Source organism: Somniosus microcephalus, chromosome 23, assembly GCF_052327205.1.
Source record: "Somniosus microcephalus isolate GS21.2 chromosome 23, FLI_Smic_1.0, whole genome shotgun sequence".
Taxonomy (NCBI): Eukaryota; Metazoa; Chordata; class Chondrichthyes; order Squaliformes; family Somniosidae; genus Somniosus; species Somniosus microcephalus.
Window position 1 is genome coordinate 13,648,044 of NC_141009.1, and position 16,940 is coordinate 13,664,983.

General features: G+C 52.3%; 1 protein-coding gene across 3 annotated transcripts in view; it reads left to right on the plus strand.

Moving 5' to 3' along the window:
* The window catches only part of LOC147101662 (procollagen galactosyltransferase 1-like), a 94,290-nt gene that overhangs the window by 48,718 nt on the left and 28,632 nt on the right, over window positions 1-16,940 (plus strand). For all 3 annotated transcript variants that reach the window (XM_085965421.1, XM_085965422.1, XM_085965423.1), the window contains 2 exons: window positions 9,679-9,755; window positions 12,875-12,981. In XM_085965421.1, the coding sequence (XP_085821547.1) occupies window positions 9,679-9,755; window positions 12,875-12,981 (184 nt within the window). The remainder of the gene's footprint in view (window positions 1-9,678; window positions 9,756-12,874; window positions 12,982-16,940) is intronic.

Consider the following 16,940-nt stretch of genomic DNA (forward strand, 5'->3'; position numbering starts at 1 on the left):
CTCTCTCTTTTCCCCCCCCCGTCGCGCGCTCTCTCTTTTCCCCCCCCCGTCGCGCGCTCTCTCTTTTCCCCCCCCGTCGCGCGCTCTCTCTTTCCCCCCCCGTCGCGCGCTCTCTCTTTTCCCCCCCCGTCGCGCGCTCTCTCTTTCCCCCCCCCGTCGCGCGCTCTCTCTTTCCCCCCCCGTCGCGCGCTCTCTCTTTCCCCCCCCGTCGCGCGCTCTCTCTTTCCCCCCCCGTCGCGCGCTCTCTCTTTCCCCCCCCGTCGCGCGCTCTCTCTTTCCCCCCCCGTCGCGCGCTCTCTCTTTCCCCCCCCGTCGCGCGCTCTCTCTTTCCCCCCCCGTCGCGCGCTCTCTCTTTCCCCCCCCGTCGCGCGCTCTCTCTTTCCCCCCCCGTCGCGCGCTCTCTCTTTCCCCCCCCGTCGCGCGCTCTCTCTTTCCCCCCCCGTCGCGCGCTCTCTCTTTCCCCCCCCGTCGCGCGCTCTCTCTTTCCCCCCCCGTCGCGCGCTCTCTCTTTCCCCCCCGTCGCGCGCTCTCTCTTTCCCCCCCGTCGCGCGCTCTCTCTTTCCCCCCCCGTCGCGCGCTCTCTCTTTCCCCCCCCGTCGCGCGCTCTCTCTTTCCCCCCCCGTCGCGCGCTCTCTCTTTCCCCCCCCGTCGCGCGCTCTCTCTTTCCCCCCCCCCCGTCGCGCGCTCTCTCTTTCCCCCCCCCCGTCGCGCGCTCTCTCTTTCCCCCCCCCGTCGCGCGCTCTCTCTTTCCCCCCCCCCGTCGCGCGCTCTCTCTTTCCCCCCCCCGTCGCGCGCTCTCTCTTTCCCCCCCCCGTCGCGCGCTCTCTCTTTCCCCCCCCCGTCGCGCGCTCTCTCTTTCCCCCCCCCGTCGCGCGCTCTCTCTTTCCCCCCCCCGTCGCGCGCTCTCTCTTTCCCCCCCCGTCGCGCGCTCTCTCTTTTCCCCCCCCCGTCGCGCGCTCTCTCTTTTCCCCCCCCGTCGCGCGCTCTCTCTTTCCCCCCCCGTCGCGCGCTCTCTCTTTCCCCCCCCCCGTCGCGCGCTCTCTCTTTTCCCCCCCCCCGTCGCGCGCTCTCTCTTTCCCCCCCCGTCGCGCGCTCTCTCTTTCCCCCCCCCGTCGCGCGCTCTCTCTTTTCCCCCCCCCGTCGCGCGCTCTCTCTTTTCCCCCCCCCGTCGCGCGCTCTCTCTTTTCCCCCCCCCCGTCGCGCGCTCTCTCTTTTCCCCCCCCGTCGCGCGCTCTCTCTTTCCCCCCCCCCGTCGCGCGCTCTCTCTTTCCCCCCCCGTCGCGCGCTCTCTCTTTCCCCCCCCGTCGCGCGCTCTCTCTTTCCCCCCCCGTCGCGCGCTCTCTCTTTCCCCCCCCCCGTCGCGCGCTCTCTCTTTCCCCCCCCCGTCGCGCGCTCTCTCTTTCCCCCCCCCCGTCGCGCGCTCTCTCTTTCCCCCCCCGTCGCGCGCTCTCTTTCCCCCCCCCCGTCGCGCGCTCTCTCTTTTCCCCCCCCCGTCGCGCGCTCTCTCTTTCCCCCCCCCGTCGCGCGCTCTCTCTTTTCCCCCCCCGTCGCGCTCTCTCTTTTCCCCCCCCCGTCGCGCGCTCTCTCTTTTCCCCCCCCCGTCGCGCGCTCTCTCTTTTCCCCCCCCGTCGCGCGCTCTCTCTTTCCTCCCCCCCCGTCGCGCGCTCTCTCTTTCCTCCCCCCCCCGTCGCGCGCTCTCTCTTTCCCCCCCCCCCGTCGCGCGCTCTCTCTTTTCCCCCCCCCGTCGCGCGCTCTCTCTTCCCCCCCCGTCGCGCGCTCTCTCTTCCCCCCCCGTCGCGCGCTCTCTCTTCCCCCCCCGTCGCGCGCTCTCTCTTTCCCGCTCCTCCCCCCGTCGCGCGCTCTCTCTTCCCCCCCCCCCCGTCGCGCGCTCTCTCTTTCCCCCCCCCCCGTCGCGCGCTCTCTCTTTCCCCCCCCGTCGCGCGCTCTCTCTTCCCCCCCCGTCGCGCGCTCTCTCTTCCCCCCCCGTCGCGCGCTCTCTCTTCCCCCCCCGTCGCGCGCTCTCTCTTCCCCCCCCGTCGTGCGCTCTCTTTCCCCCCCCGTCGCGCGCTCTCTCTTTCCCCCCCCGTCGCGCGCTCTCTCTTTCCCCCCCCCGTCGCGCGCTCTCTCTTTCCCCCCCCGTCGCGCGCTCTCTCTTTCCCCCCCCGTCGCGCGCTCTCTCTTTCCCCCCCCGTCGCGCGCTCTCTCTTTCCCCCCCCGTCGCGCGCTCTCTTTCCCCCCCCCGTCGCGCGCTCTCTATTTCCCCCCCCCGTCGCGCGCTCTCTCTTCCCCCCCCGTCGCGCGCTCTCTCTTCCCCCCCCCACCGTTGCGCGCTCTCTCTTCCCCCCCCCCCCCCGTCGCGCGCTCTCTCTTTCCCCCCCCCCCGTCGCGCGCTCTCTCTTTCCCCCCCCCCGTCGCGCGCTCTCTCTTTCCCCCCCCGTCGCGCGCTCTCTTTCTCCCCCCCCGTCGCGCGCTCTCTTTCTCCCCCCCGTCGCGCGCTCTCTCTTCCCCCCCCCCCCGTCGCGCGCTCTCTCTTCCTCCCCCCCGTCGCGCGCTCTCTCTTCCTCCCCCCCGTCGCGCGCTCTCTCTTCCCCCCCCCCCCCGTCGCGCGCTCTCTCTTCCCCCCCCCCCGTCGCGCGCTCTCTCTTCCCCCCCCCCCCCCCGTCGCGCGCTCTCTCTTCCCCCCCCCCCCCCGTCGCGCGCTCTCTCTCCCCCCCCCCCCGTCGCGCGCTCTCTCTTTCCCCCCCCCCCCCGTCGCGTGCTCTCTCTTTCCCCCCCCCCAGTCGCTCTCTCTCTCTCTTCCCCCCCCCCCCCAGTCGCTCTCTCTCTCTCTTTCCCCCCCCCCCAGTCGCTCTCTCTCTTTTTCCCCCCCCCCAGTCGCTCTCTCTCTTTTCCCCCCCCCCCCAGTCGCTCTCTCTCTTTCCCCCCCCAGTCGCTCTCTCTCTTCCCCCCCCAGTCGCTCTCTCTCTTCCCCCCCCCCCCAGTCGCTCTCTCTCTTCCCCCCCCCAGTCGCTCTCTTTTCCCCCCCCCAGTCGCTCTCTCTCTTTTCCCCCCCCCCAGTCGCTCTCTCTCTTTCCCCCCCCAGTCGCTCTCTCTCTTTCCCCCCCCAGTCGCTCTCTCTCTTTCCCCCCCCCAGTCGCTCTCTCTCTTTTCCCCCCCCCCCAGTCGCTCTCTCTCTTTCCCCCCCACCCCCCAGTCGCTCTCTCTCTTTCCCCCCCCCCCCAGTCGCTCTCTCTCTTTCCCCCCCCCCCCCCCCAGTCGCTCTCTCTCTTTCCCCCCCCAGTCGCTCTCTCTCTCTCTCTTCCAACAACAACATGCCCTCGAAAAAGCCTCGGCACCGCCGGGCACTCCAGCTAGTAATATATATATGTGATAGGGGCCGAGGTTATGATCTGAAATTGTTGAACTCTGTGTTGAGTCCAGAGGGCTGTAGAGTGCCTAATCGAAAGATGAGGTGCTGTTCCTCGAGCCTGGACTAATGATCTGGAGACATGAGTTCACATCCCACCGCGGCAGCTGGGGGAATTTAAATTCAATTTATTAAATAAACCTGAAATTAAAAAAAGCTGGTGACCATGAAACTATTGCATTGTCGCAAAAACTCATCTGGTTCACTAATGCTCTTTAGGGAAGGAAATCTGCCGTCCTTGCCCGGCCTGGCTCCAGACCCACAGCAGAGTGGTTGACTCTTAACTGCCCTCTGAAATGGCCGAGCGAGCCAGTTATTCAAGAAGGCGGCTCACCACCACCTTCAAGGGCAATTCGGGATGGGAAATAAATGCTGGCCTTGCCGACAGCGCCCACATCCCGTAAATGAATAAACAAAAAAAAAACAGATTTCGAGTAAGCACGAGACACTTTGTATAGTGTCATATATGGAACAGACTTTATTGATACCTAGGTTGAGGGATCAACTGAGCCCGGATCGGAGAGTGGCTTTTCGGTTTCTGTATCTTTCGAGCCCTCTGAATTACTATTGAAAACCATGCTCCTTTATGCACCATATTTTGCCTACATTAAAGACTCATGACTCTATTCCCAAATCCTTTGAAGACAGACTATTCATGTAAACTGTTGTAATTGTTTACTCCAAAGCTACTTCCCTTAAACAAGACATCCTGATGCAATTGTTCTTAAACCCTTTCAAGAACAGGCTTTATCAACCATCACCTTTCCATACTCTACCTATGTTTATTACCCTAGCCCCTAAAGTTACACTTTAATCACTCATGGCTGAGATCATTACTGCCATGTATTTCTTTGCACAAGCACTTTACATGTCAGAAGACAAGCTATGCATTTCTCTCACGACACTGCAAAGCCATCATGTTTATATTGGAAAGTCTAATGCTCTATCATACAAAAAAATTTGACTGTTAATCCTTTAACTCTCCACGATATCCAACAATTTGCTTTAATTTTATAAGTCAACGAGGTATTGGTAACATCACGTGCTTGAAGCTCCGTTTAAGTGCGTAGATGAAACTGTGTTTGTTGTTTGTGCGGCAGTGTTTGTGTCGGAAGAACCGGTTCACGGGGTCGTGGAGTGAGGTCCTGGGTCTCGGTTGCGCTGCCGCGGAGGGGAGCGTGGAGCCGAGACCTGTTGCTTCACCGCAGCGAGAGAAGGTGGTGCAGTAGGAGAGAGAGAGCGAGAGAGTCACTCCCCTCCCCCTCCCCCACCCCCCACCCAATCACACTCTCACCCTCTCCTCGTGGTAGTATCACTGCCGGAGCGGCCCGTTTACTCTCGGTGCCGCTGCTGCTGGCATAGAGTCGGGATAGAGAGAAAATAACATTTTTAAAAGGATGTTACTGCCTCGCTAAAAAAAGAAATGTGTAAAAACGTTTGAAGCGGTGTCGGAAGCTTTAATTAACATCCAGGAACAAAATAGTTGAGGTTTTCTGTTCTGACAGCCTGCAAATTTCCACCTATTAAAGTGAAGTCCTGGGATTGCCAAGTGCCAAAGAAGGAAATCCCAGCCACTGTGTCTAATCTATGCTGCTGTTATTATTCAACAAGCAAGTTTTTTTATTCATTCCTGGGATCTGGGTGTCGCTGGTAAGGCCAGCATTTATTGTCCATCCCTAATTACCCTCGAGAAGGTGGTGGTGAGCCACCTTCTTGAACCGCTGCAGTCCGTGTGGTGAAGGTACTCCCACAGCGCTGTTAGGGAGGGAGTTCCAGGATTTTGACCCAGCGACGATGAAGGAACGGCCCGATATATTTCCAAGTCAGGATGGTGTGTGATTTGGAGGGGAGCTTGGTGGTGGTGGTGTTCCCATGCGCCTGCTGCCCTTGTCCTTCTTGGTGGTAGAGGCCGCGGGTTTGGGAGGTGCTGCCGAAGAGTTGAAAGAGATATAGGACTAGAGAGTTAAAAAATCAGGCTGGGCTACTCCCCCGGTGGCTAACTGGGTTGAATGCACCTCCTGATGTGGAACTGAGCAACGCCGACCCAAGTAGGTCCCAGGTTCGATCCTTGTCTGGACTGAGTTAGCTAGCCTCAGCCAAGGCAGTGATAGGGCTGCTGCAATTGGACTTGGTGTCCTTGGGCAAGGAAAAGGGGGGCTCGGGAATAGCCAGCGTGCCCTCTCCTGATCTCTAACGCCTCCTGCTTGAGGATGGGTGTGCGCGAGACCTTGACGGGACCGGACTCAGCTGTGATGTTCCCCTCACGATCGAATGACTTTTGATCACACTGTCTAGGCTCGCACACGTACAAGGCACCAGAAGAATAGCCGAACCCAGCTTGAGTCAGCGCCTTCAGGGGAGGGGGAGAGATAATTGGGTGCAAGGGGGAGAAAAGCTGGTCGGTCTGATCCCTCCACACTACACTGGAGCCAGTCTTTTAATTGTCTTGTCTGGTTGGATTTGGGTTTCTTGTGCAAACACAGATCTCTCTGTTCTGAAAGAAAACTGACTCCAGACTAACTAAGGATCGGGAGCTGGGCCAAGTTTGATATTGCTCAGCATGTTGAGTATTTGCAGGTGAAGGACAGTCTGGCGGTAAGTACTTACTACTAGATGTGCCCTCGGTCGGTCATTATTTTACCAACGTTTCATTCGCAGGGTTCTTCAGTGGGGCTCAGTGTTTCCACAGTGAATCAGGAATTGACTGGCTCCCTTGATGGTCCCATCCATTGCCCGATATGGTACTGAGCCACAGAAAGGGTGTTACAGTTAGTCTCCATGCCCCCTGGGCTAGTGAGAGAGGCTGGGGTGGGGAATCAGCCTGTCACTGGTTGCTATTCAGTGACCCTTGCTGGACATCGGATGAGGGGAGTTGGGGGCTGGGCTAAGATGGTTGAATAGCCTGCTGAAGCTCGCTGTCTGGAATCTCACATGAAGATGTGGGATACCTTAACGGGGGTGGGGTGGAACCAGTAATTCCCTCCCGCCCCAAAACAAAGAGATGCATACCCCCCAAGGGGATTTACATGAGAACATAACAGCACAAGAATTAGGAGCAGGAGTCGGCCGTACGGCCCCTCGAGCCTGCTCCGCCATTCAATAAGATCATGGCTGACCTTCAACCTCAGCTCCACTTTCCCGCCCGATCTCCATATCCCTTGATTCCTCTGGAGTCCAAAAATCTATCGATCTCAGCCTTGAATATACTCAAAGACTCAGCATCCACAGCCCTCTGGGGTAGAGAATTCCAAAGATTCACCACCCTCTGAGTGAAGAAATTCTTCCTCATCTCAGTCCTAAATGGCCGACCCCTTATCCTGAGACTATGACCCCCCTAGTTCTAGACTCTCCAGCCAGGGGAAACAACCTCTCAGCATCTACCCTGTCAATCCCCCTCAGAATCTTAAATGTTTGAATGAGATCACCTCTCATTCTTCTAAACTCCAGAGAATATAGGCCCAGTCTATTCAATTTCTGTCAGCCCCATGCCCACCCCACCCCCCAGGTTATAACTCCAGTCTGTGTAATTGCTTTGAAAACAGATTGAACTGAAACAAAAATCTGAACTCAAGGCCAGTTCACCGGTCTCTGCAATTTCTTTTTTTAGAATTGCAGTTATCCAGTAGTTTTCGGCCTCCTGTTTCCCTTGCGAGCTTCTCACCACTTGCTTCAGCAGGGTGAGGCAGGTTGCTGCCTGTCCCACCCCCTGGTATACCAGCTGCGGGGTGCGTTGGTGAGGGCCACGGTAGAGGAGGCTTCGTTCTTCAGTCGTCTCTCTCCGGGAATTGACCCAGAGAGCTTCCCGCTGATAGGTGGGTGCTCAGAGGGGACACATTGCTCCGTTCCCCAGCCCTGGCTCAAAGCAAACACCAAGAAAAAAATGAAAATCACATCAACGATTCTCTTACGCAGTGAGCCTGTTTATGAAGTCACCTCAGATAAACTGAAGACTTCTTGGCCTTCAGCTAGGCCTTGCAGGGTTCATCAGGCTACTTGAGACACAGAGCAGCTGAGAAATTCAGTGGCTAAATCAGGCTCCGAATCCCACTGAGTCTCAATAGCTGAGCCATTCACATATGTGTAGCTCAAAATTATAATCCAAACAAGCTGGATTCCTTTGGCATGGCACCATCCAGTGCTGTGAATGATACTGGACATGCGTATAAATGGGAAGAGTTATTAGTGCACTACTTCAGATACAGGAAACTCGATTTACCGGCACCTAAATAACCGGAAATCTCTCTTAACCGGCAAAATTCAGGAGTAGGTTCAGGTAAGTTTTACTTCATATTAGTGGCCGTTCCTGGATCTGTGGCCGTGTAACCAGGGTTCCTGCACCTGTTGCTATGCAACAGGGACGCTTGGTCTGTGGCTGGGGTTCCTGCACCTGTTGCTATGCAACAGGGACGCCTGGATCTGTGGCCGTGTACAGGGCTCTCGTACCTTTTACTATACCTCTCTGTAATCCGGACTTTTTGATAAACCGGCACCACGCCAGTCCCGTCGGTGCCGGATAAAAAAGAGTTTCCTGTAATTGTTTCCAATGCTGAGTTAACCTGTCCAAGACTCTGATGCTCCTAATGCACTGTACCATGGAGTGGTAGGATCTGGGTCTTTTTTTGGGGGGGATCTTGGTTTACCTTGATTGGGAAGAGTTTCTGACAGAAGGCAAGGGCTTCTCCTAGACGCCCCCGCCCCCACCCCCGCTCCTCGGGGAATCAGAGGGCAGTGACTCGGGCACGCCTACTCCGCTATTAACGCCAGTTCAAGAGCATTAAGGGAGTAGCTGGGTCCACTATTCCAACGGTGGAATAGAATGCACGGCCGGAGATGGCATGGATTTAGCAGCGGGAATGGTAAGTCCTTAAATGGAGGCAGGAGGGAGACATTCTGCCAGACCAGGGGCAGTGCGTTTAGAAGCAGACCACTTTCCGCGGGGCGCTGAGTGACACGATGATGACTAGTTTGTTGAGAAAGAATCTGCGCCCACTATATATAATATACAGAAAATAACAGTGAGCCAGCACCATCAACAGACAGGAATCTGACTTTAGTAATTCCTAGCCCCCATTTACTTGTTATTTTCTAATATACAGTGTGGGGTTGGTGAGGACAATTAATTTTTTTTAATCTATATGATCTGCAGTTGATTCTTGGGTAATATGTTTTATATACAAACAGTATATATAATCACTCGTATATTAGTTAATATAAAGTTTGTGTACATTATTTAAGAATTAGTCTAAATATTATATAATGAATCAGTGTATAAACTTTATTATCATATTCTATAACAATCAGTGCAGATTATACAATACAGCCAGTATAGACTTAACACACAGATAGTATAGTATATAAATGTTATTGTATGCGGTGGACAGTATACAATACAATATATTTTGTACATTGTGGACATTATATTATATGGGTGTTATATAATATAGCAGATTGTAAAATAAAATATATATAAATTGATAGTTACTGTAACCAATGTTGCCCCTAATTTTTTGGAAGTGTACGCAGCCCCTTAAAGGCCCATTCACAGTTTCACATGTGCGTGAAATTTACCATCGGAAAAGCCGGTCCTGGGATGCACGGGACCGTCAGAGAGCTGTGCGGCCACGCAGCTTAGAGGGAACGTTGATTGTACCCAAATATGGAAGCGACGTAATGCTGTGGAATGGACAGTGTCCTTTTACCTCCAGAACTGGAGGGATGAAGGGTCTCCTCCGTTTGTATGTGACGGTGAGTTTGAGGCTGTCCCAAAACCAGTTCCTGGTAAGTGTGGAGCCCCTACAGTTTACCACAAGTGCCAGGCTCGCTCGGCCAGCCCGTGACGACCGCTGGCGTGACAAATGCCACACCCCTGTAGCCCGGGGATGCTCCAGGGTAACAGGAGGCCACAGGGATAAGGCTGGAGCAGAGTGGAGAGAGCTTTACTCAGCTTGTATTCCATGACTTCCTTGGGACTGCTTGATGCTGATGCCCAAGGAGTTGCTTTTGAACTTCCCGTCATGGAAACGAATACCGAAGACCCACTGATGCCCGTTTCCCTGCCCATTGGCAACAGTTACAATCAACCCAAAGTGTCCCATTCCCCAGCACTGCCTCACTGAGCATTAAAACAAAATTATTAAAAAGTATGCCAATATTCTAAACGTTTGGCAGGTCCCAGCAGTATTTGTCGCTAGTTTCTGAGCCTAGTTCGTCCAATTTCTGTGGAAACATACTGTGGGATTTATTTCAGCCAGGCTTTGTCTTTCCCCTTGCAGTTGATGGACCTCCAATGTACCCATCGCGGTTCACCTACCTCCCGCCAAAGTATCCGGATAAAATGATATTTGATGAGGTAAGCACAGTGCTGGGAGGGTGGGGTCGCTCCGTGGCTGGAGTGAGAAGCATCTTTGGAAACAAGGTTGAGTGAGGGTTTGAGTTAAACGACTGTTCCGCCCACCCATCACTCCTGTCCCCGCCGATCTCCCATTTGGTTTTCTATCCCGGATTCATGGACTTCAAGGCCTTGGAAATTGTGGTGTCTGTCACGACATACTCTCTGAGTACGTCGTCGTAATCCCCCTGAGATGCCCCCAAGTTCCGGATTTCCACATGCACTTTGCGGCCTGTCAACGGACGCGTTGACAGGCCATCCGCGGAGGTCCGAAAAAGCAATCGCTGGCGCAGAGTTGGGCTCTTTGCCCTGCGACTGGCCAGCAATTGCCCACGTAAGTCTTACGGTGAATGCAAGCAGGCATAGGGCCTGTTTGCATCAGCGTAAGTGGGAAATCTAAGGCTTAAATTAAACATTTACATATCCAAAATTAACATACACTTTTTATTAAATGAGTATACAAATATTAGCATGGATTACAGTTTTAATGATGTGTGAAATTATCAAAAAATTAAATTCTTATTGAGTTTGGTGTAATGAAGATAACTATAATTAAAATTAAAATTCTGTTAATTGTATAATTTTTTACATTTCGCGATTCCACTGCATATCATTAGGGGATTCCCTTCGTAAATGGTTGCAATGGAATCCTCCTTTGTCATTGGAGGACCGGGCCCATGTGATCCCCGGGACGCTTCCGAACCGCCTGCGTCCTTGGGATCCGTGGGCCATTACGCTGCCCTCTGCCTTGAGGCCTGAGACCGCAACTCTCCACAGCACTGGGCGCCAGGAGGTAATTTTGTAAATGTTTCGCGGGTCGGAGGTGTACTCTGGAGGTATGCCTCCGACCGCAATTTCTAGGCCTAAATTGTTGGTCCTCCCCTTCAAATCCCTCCAATGTTTTGGCCCACTCGACTGCTGCAACACACCTGTGCACATATCATCTGCTCTTCCAATTCTGGTCTCCCATCTGGGCCTTCCCCAGGGTCTCCCTCTTCACCTCGTAATCCCCCCCCGCCCCCCCCCAATCATTGGCAGAGCTTACAGCCACTGTGTTCATTGGGATTCTCTCCCTTAACCTCTTTGTCTCCCTGCCTCCCTCCCCACTTTCAAATTGAGGTGTATAAAATTATGAGGGGCCTAGATAGAGTGGATAGGAAGGACCTATTTCCCTTAGCAGAGGGGTCGATAACCAGGGGGCAGAGATTTAAAGTAATTGGTCGGCGGTTTAGAGGGGAGTAGAGGAGATACTGTTTCACCCAGAGGGTGGTGGGGGTCTGGAACTCACTGCCTGAAAGGGTGGTAGAGGCAGAAACCCTCATCGCATTTAAAAAGTACTTGGATGTGCACTTGAAGTGCCGTAACCTCGAAGGATACGGACCAAGAGCTGGAAAGTGGGATAAGGCCGGATGGCTCTTTGTCGGCCGGCGTGGACAAGATGGGCCGAATGGCCTCCTTCTGTGCTGTAAATTTCCACGATTCTATGAAAAGTCTCCTTAAAAACTGATCTCTTTGGGTGCACTTTTGGTCACCTCCCCTAATTATCCTCTCCTACCTCTTGCTCAATGTCAATCTCCTCCCCTTGCGACGCTCTTTGATTTGGACAGGTTGGGTGATTGGGCAGAAGCATGGCAGATGCAGTATAATGTGGATAAATACGAGGTTATCCACTTTGGTGGCAAAAACCGGAAGGCAGATTATTATCTGAACGGCAATAGATTGGGAGAAGGGGAAGTGCAACGAGACCTGGGTGTCCTTGTGCACCAGTCGCTGAAGGTAAGCATGCAGGTGCAGCAGGCGGTTAAGAAGGCAAATGGTATGTTGGCCTTCGTAGTGAGAGGGTTTGAGTACAGGAACAAGGATGTCTTGCTGCAGTTATACAGGGCCTTGGTGAGACCTCACCTTGAGTATTGTGTACAGTTTTGGTCGCCTTATCTGAGGAAGGATGTTCTTGCCATGGAGGGAGTGCAGCGAAGATTCACCAGACTGATACCTGGGATGGCAGGAATGACGTATGAGTTGAGATTGGGTCGATTGGGCTTATACTCGCTGGAGTTTAGAAGAATGAGAGGGGATCTCATTGAAGCTTATAAAATCCTAACAGGACTAGACAGACTAGATGCAGGAAGGATGTTCCCGATGGTCGGGGAGTCCAGAACCAGGGGTCACAGTCTAAGGATAAGGGGTAAGCCATTTAGGACAGAGATGAGGAGGAATTTCTTCACCCAGAGAGTGGTGAACCTGTGGAATTCTCTACCACAGAAGGCAGCGGAGGCCAATTCATTAAATATATTCAAGAAGGTGTTAGATATATTTCTTAAGGCTAAAGGGATCAAGGGATATGGGGAGAAGGCAGGGACAGGGTACTGAATTTTGATGATCAGCCATGATCTCATTGAATGGCGGAGCAGGCTCGAGGGGCCGAATGGCCTACTCCTGCTCCTATCTTCTATGTTTCTTCTGGGAGGTAAATGGTGCCGTATGAGTGTAAATCGTAAATATGAATTGGCTCATGTTGGAGGGAAAGTGATGACACAGACTGGCTGGGCCAAGTAGCCTGTTTCCTTGTTGTAACTTTTAATGTATTTCTATGAATATATTAACCTTTGGACTGCTCATAGATCCTTTCTGCCTGTTTAGTATGTTTTCAGCTCTCGCACCTCGATGCTGAAACAAACTCTCTAACATTACGGTAACAAATTAGACAAATATAACGACTGTATATTAGTTAACCCTGAAATGCTAAACGCACAACCTTACATAAAAATAAACACAATGCGCTTTACATGTGTTTGTTCTGCCTTCCTTTTGTTTCTCTCCTTTTCCTCTTCCTTTTAATTCGACCTTTCTTGTCCCCCTGAATGCGAGTTAAATTTAAACCCGGTTTCTTCCTCCGAATGCCTCCTTCCCGCCCGCCAATTGGGGAGCATCCCGTTTGGAAAATTTGAGTTTTCATTGGCGGAATACTGTCTGTACATCCGGGGCCCTTTGGGACTGTAGCCCAGTAAGGAGTTGAAGCCTTTTGTCGGCGGTGGGGGGGAGCACAGAGAGGTTTTTAATTTTGTCTTATTTTGTTGCAGGTTTTCCTAATCAACCTCCAGCGGCGCCCGGACAGGCGCAAGCGGATGCTTCGGGCGTTGTACGAGCAGGAGATCGACTGCAAGATAATGGATGCTGTGGACGGAAGGTCAGTCGGTTTTCTTCCCCGTACAAGCGCCAGAAAAGGTGAAACAGAGTTGGTCTTAAAGGGGGAAAATAAGGACATTGGTCACCAACTCAGCAAATCCATAGACAGTGTACAATCTGCCCCGTGCACCAAGGCCCCATCTGCCGGCTCTTCCGATGGAGGTTAAAGATCTTGCGGCACTACTGAGAGAGGAGCAGGGAGTTTCTCGGTGCACCGGCCAACGCTCCTTCTTCAACCAACGCCGCCGAAAACCAATTTAACTTAGCGCATCGCTGTGTGTGGGATCTTGCTGCGTGCAGAATGGATGCTGTGTTTACCTACTGACTCTGCAAATGTAATTCATTGTCTAAGAGTCTAGAGACACCTGGAGCACTGTGAGCAGTTCTGGGCACCACACCTGAGGAAGGATATACTGGCCTTGGAGGGAGTGCAGCCTAGGTTTACCAGAATGACACCTGGACTGCAGGGGTTAAGTTACGAGGAGAGATTACAGAAACTAGGGTTATAGTCCCTGGAATTTAGAAGGCTAAGGGGTGATTTGATCAAAGTTTTCAAGATATTCGGGGGAACAGATAGAAACTATTTCTGCTGGTTGGGGCGTCTAGGACTAGGGGGTCATAGTCTAAAAATTAGAGCCAGACCTTTCAGGAGTGAAATTAGGAAACAATTCTACACACAAAGGGTGGTAGAAGTTTGGAAAACTCTTCCGCAAATGGCAATTGATGTTCGATCAATTGTTAATTTTAAATCTGAGATTGATAGATTTTTGTTAACCAAAATTATTAAGGGTTATGGGGCAAAGGCGGGTATATGGAATTAGGTCATAGGTCAGCCATGATCTCATTGAATGGTGGAACAGGCTCGAGGGGCTGAATGGCCTCCTCCTGTTCCTATATTCCCAAGAGATGTGGTAAGACACGATGTGTAGATGCAAGTTCTTTCACTGTGTGATTGAGTTGTACAGGCCGGTTTGGAACCAGGCTTGGTTTGTGGTCTGTGTTGAGTCAACTAATCTCAATTAGGGTGATAATTAGGGTGATAATTAGGGCGTTAACGTTGGCCTCAGTATCCATGGGACAGAGAGTGAAAAAGCAAGCATGGTTCCTGCTTCTGATCCAGTGTGGGCCTAGGTTTTGGACAGGACTGGGTTGGATTTGATTGTCTGGACTCTTCCATGAAGAATGAAGGTTTGGGCAAGGGCTCCAGGAGAGGGACAGAAAATCGAGAGGAAAAAATAGCTTTTGCTGCTTACTCCAGCTAGATGTTGAAAAAAGCGACCCCTCCCCCACCACTGATGAATCTCTCCCTCTCTCTCTGTCTGTTCCCCACCCCCTTCCTACACTAACCCCTTCAATTCACTTAAGTCCTTAATTGAGCCCCTGAATAAAACATAAAATCCCAAGATTTTGGCAGGGACGGATGTAACCGCGGCCCAGTTTGCTCGCTGTGAGGGCAGTAATGAATGGATCTGCTGCTTGTGAAGAAAATGTGGCTGCAATTTTTAAAACAAAATGACCTCAGGCAAATTAACAGCATGCCAAATGTGGAGAAAGGAGCCAAGCGGCTGAAGTTTCTTTGTGTGGTTGGGTTAACATCTGCTTATTTAATTTACTAAATCTGACTTGTAAACTGATAAGGAATGTCAGTCGGTTTTAATTTTCTTGACGTGTGATTGAACGTCGAAACAAATTAATTCTGTTTGACCAGTTTTCTCCCCTCCTCAGCTGGAGGCGCTGACTGGTTGCAGGGGGGCCGTGTTGATCCGGGTGCCAGGCACCCTCTGGGACCTGGCCCTGGTGGCCGTTCCTCGGCAGGCTATTCCACAGTGGGAGGCTTCGCAACCCTGCCGGATCCTGTCTTCATCCAAAGTACAAAAACGCGGACACCTCTCAGTCATTGCACAGCAATCGGAAACACAAACCCTGGCTGGCTTTCTCACCTGCAGTTCAGAGACGATTCACTAGGTTAATTCCAGAGATGAGGGGGGTTGACTTATGAAGAAAGTTTGAGCAGACTGGGCCTATACTCATTGGAATTTAGAAGAATGAGAGGTAATCTTATTGAAACATATAAGATACTGAGGGGGCTCGACAAGGTAGATGCAGAGAGGATGTTTCCCCGCGTGGGGAAATCTACAACTTGGGGGCATAGTTTCAGAATAAAGGGTCGCCCTTTTAGAACTGAGAGGAGGAGGAATTTCTTCTCTCAGAGGGTTGTAAATCTGTGGAATTCTCTCCCCCAGAGAGCCATGGAGGCTGGGTCATTAAATACATTTAAGGTGGAGATAGACAGATTTTTGCAAGATAATGGAGTGAAGGGTTATGGGGAGCGGGCAGGGAAGTGGCTTTGAGCCCAGGATCAGCCATGATCTTATTGAATGGCGGAGCAAGCTCGAGGGGCCAAGTGGTCGACTCCTGCTCCTGTTTCTCATGTCCTTAGGTTCTTTCTAGCCCAGGGACAGTGAGTCCAGTTGCAGTGCCCCTAATGCCATCCCAGCAGAAATCAACTGACTCCGCATATACCAAGGCTGCCAACTGGGACCTTGCAGATGCACGGCACACTTGGCAGTACATTCACCAGCTCCGCTATCAGGCCCGTTCCATTGAATTACTCTTTGAAATTGAGGGAAAAGATTAGTGTGTATGAGTTTAAAGAGAGGGTCCACCTCGGGACCCCTTTTGAAGAGGGGGTCTTGTCTTGCTGAACCCTGTTCCTTAGGTTGTTCACTCGTCGGTGAAGTCCTGCTATCACCTTCACGGGCCCTCACACCCACCCCCCAAATCAGGCCGCTTGCCTTTTAAGTTGAACGTTCTTGCCAGGCGCAGCTAACGTCACTCTTAGTTGGTAGGGAACGACTCGCCCAATGTTCATCCCCACCCCCATTCCTCCGAGTGGCCTGGTCTCCATGTGGAGTATCCCTGTGCGACACAGATAAGGTTAGGAACTCAGTCCTATTAAACTAACTCAATCGGTATGAAAGGATTGCTATTAGTCTTCCAAATTTATGGGGAGTCAAAGAAACTGGCAAAAAATGAAGCTCAGATTGGAATGTGGAGCTCGACCATCCAAGTTGCACTCTGGATTCTTCTCAATAAATAAGTTTTTGTACATTGCACCATTTTGTATTTTAGTTCCCAGTTTTCTCTCTCTCTCTCTCTCTCTTTGACCTTGTAGTGTTATCGCATACTGGGGCACAGTCCCAAAGGTACCCGGGTGCCCTCTAATGCTTCACCAAAATGGCCATTCTCCATTTGTAAGCCCAGACAGTGATTGTAGACCGGCTATTTAACCACGCAGAGGAGATCCAAAACACTTCCTGTTCTCATCTGACCCCGATACAAGGCCACTATGTAATAGGAATATCTTGACCAGGAACAAGAACCTTGGCTGATTTTTCCCTATTGTAGTCCAGGCACACGGAAGCTAACTATAGCTCTACTATTTCCGTTCCAACACAGAAGAAGGAACACAGCACAGACCAGGGAGTGAGTCTGCGACCTCCTTTTTATAAAAAAAAAAAAAAAAATAGAAATGGCTTGCATTTATTACAGCCCTTTGCACAGTCTCAGGAATGTCCCAAAGCACTTCTCAACCAATGAATTAATCTTTTGAAGTGTTGTCACCTGTTGTTTTGCAAGGGCAGCATATTTGTACATAGCAAAACCCCACAGACTTCAGTGAGCTGAATGATCGATTAGTTAATCTGGTGTTGGTTGAGGGCTACGCATTGGTCAGGACACTGGGAGAACTTGCTTGCTCTGTTTTGTATCGTACCATTGGGCTCTTTAATGTCTACCTGAGCAAGGTAATAAAATCTCAGTTCAGCATCTCATCCAAAAGCCGGCACCTCCGGCAATGCACTGTCGGCCTAGATTATCTGCTCAAAAGCTGTGAGGGAGGCTTGAACCCCTAACCTTCATGGCTCAAAGGCAAGCGAGTTACCACTAAACCAAGGTGAC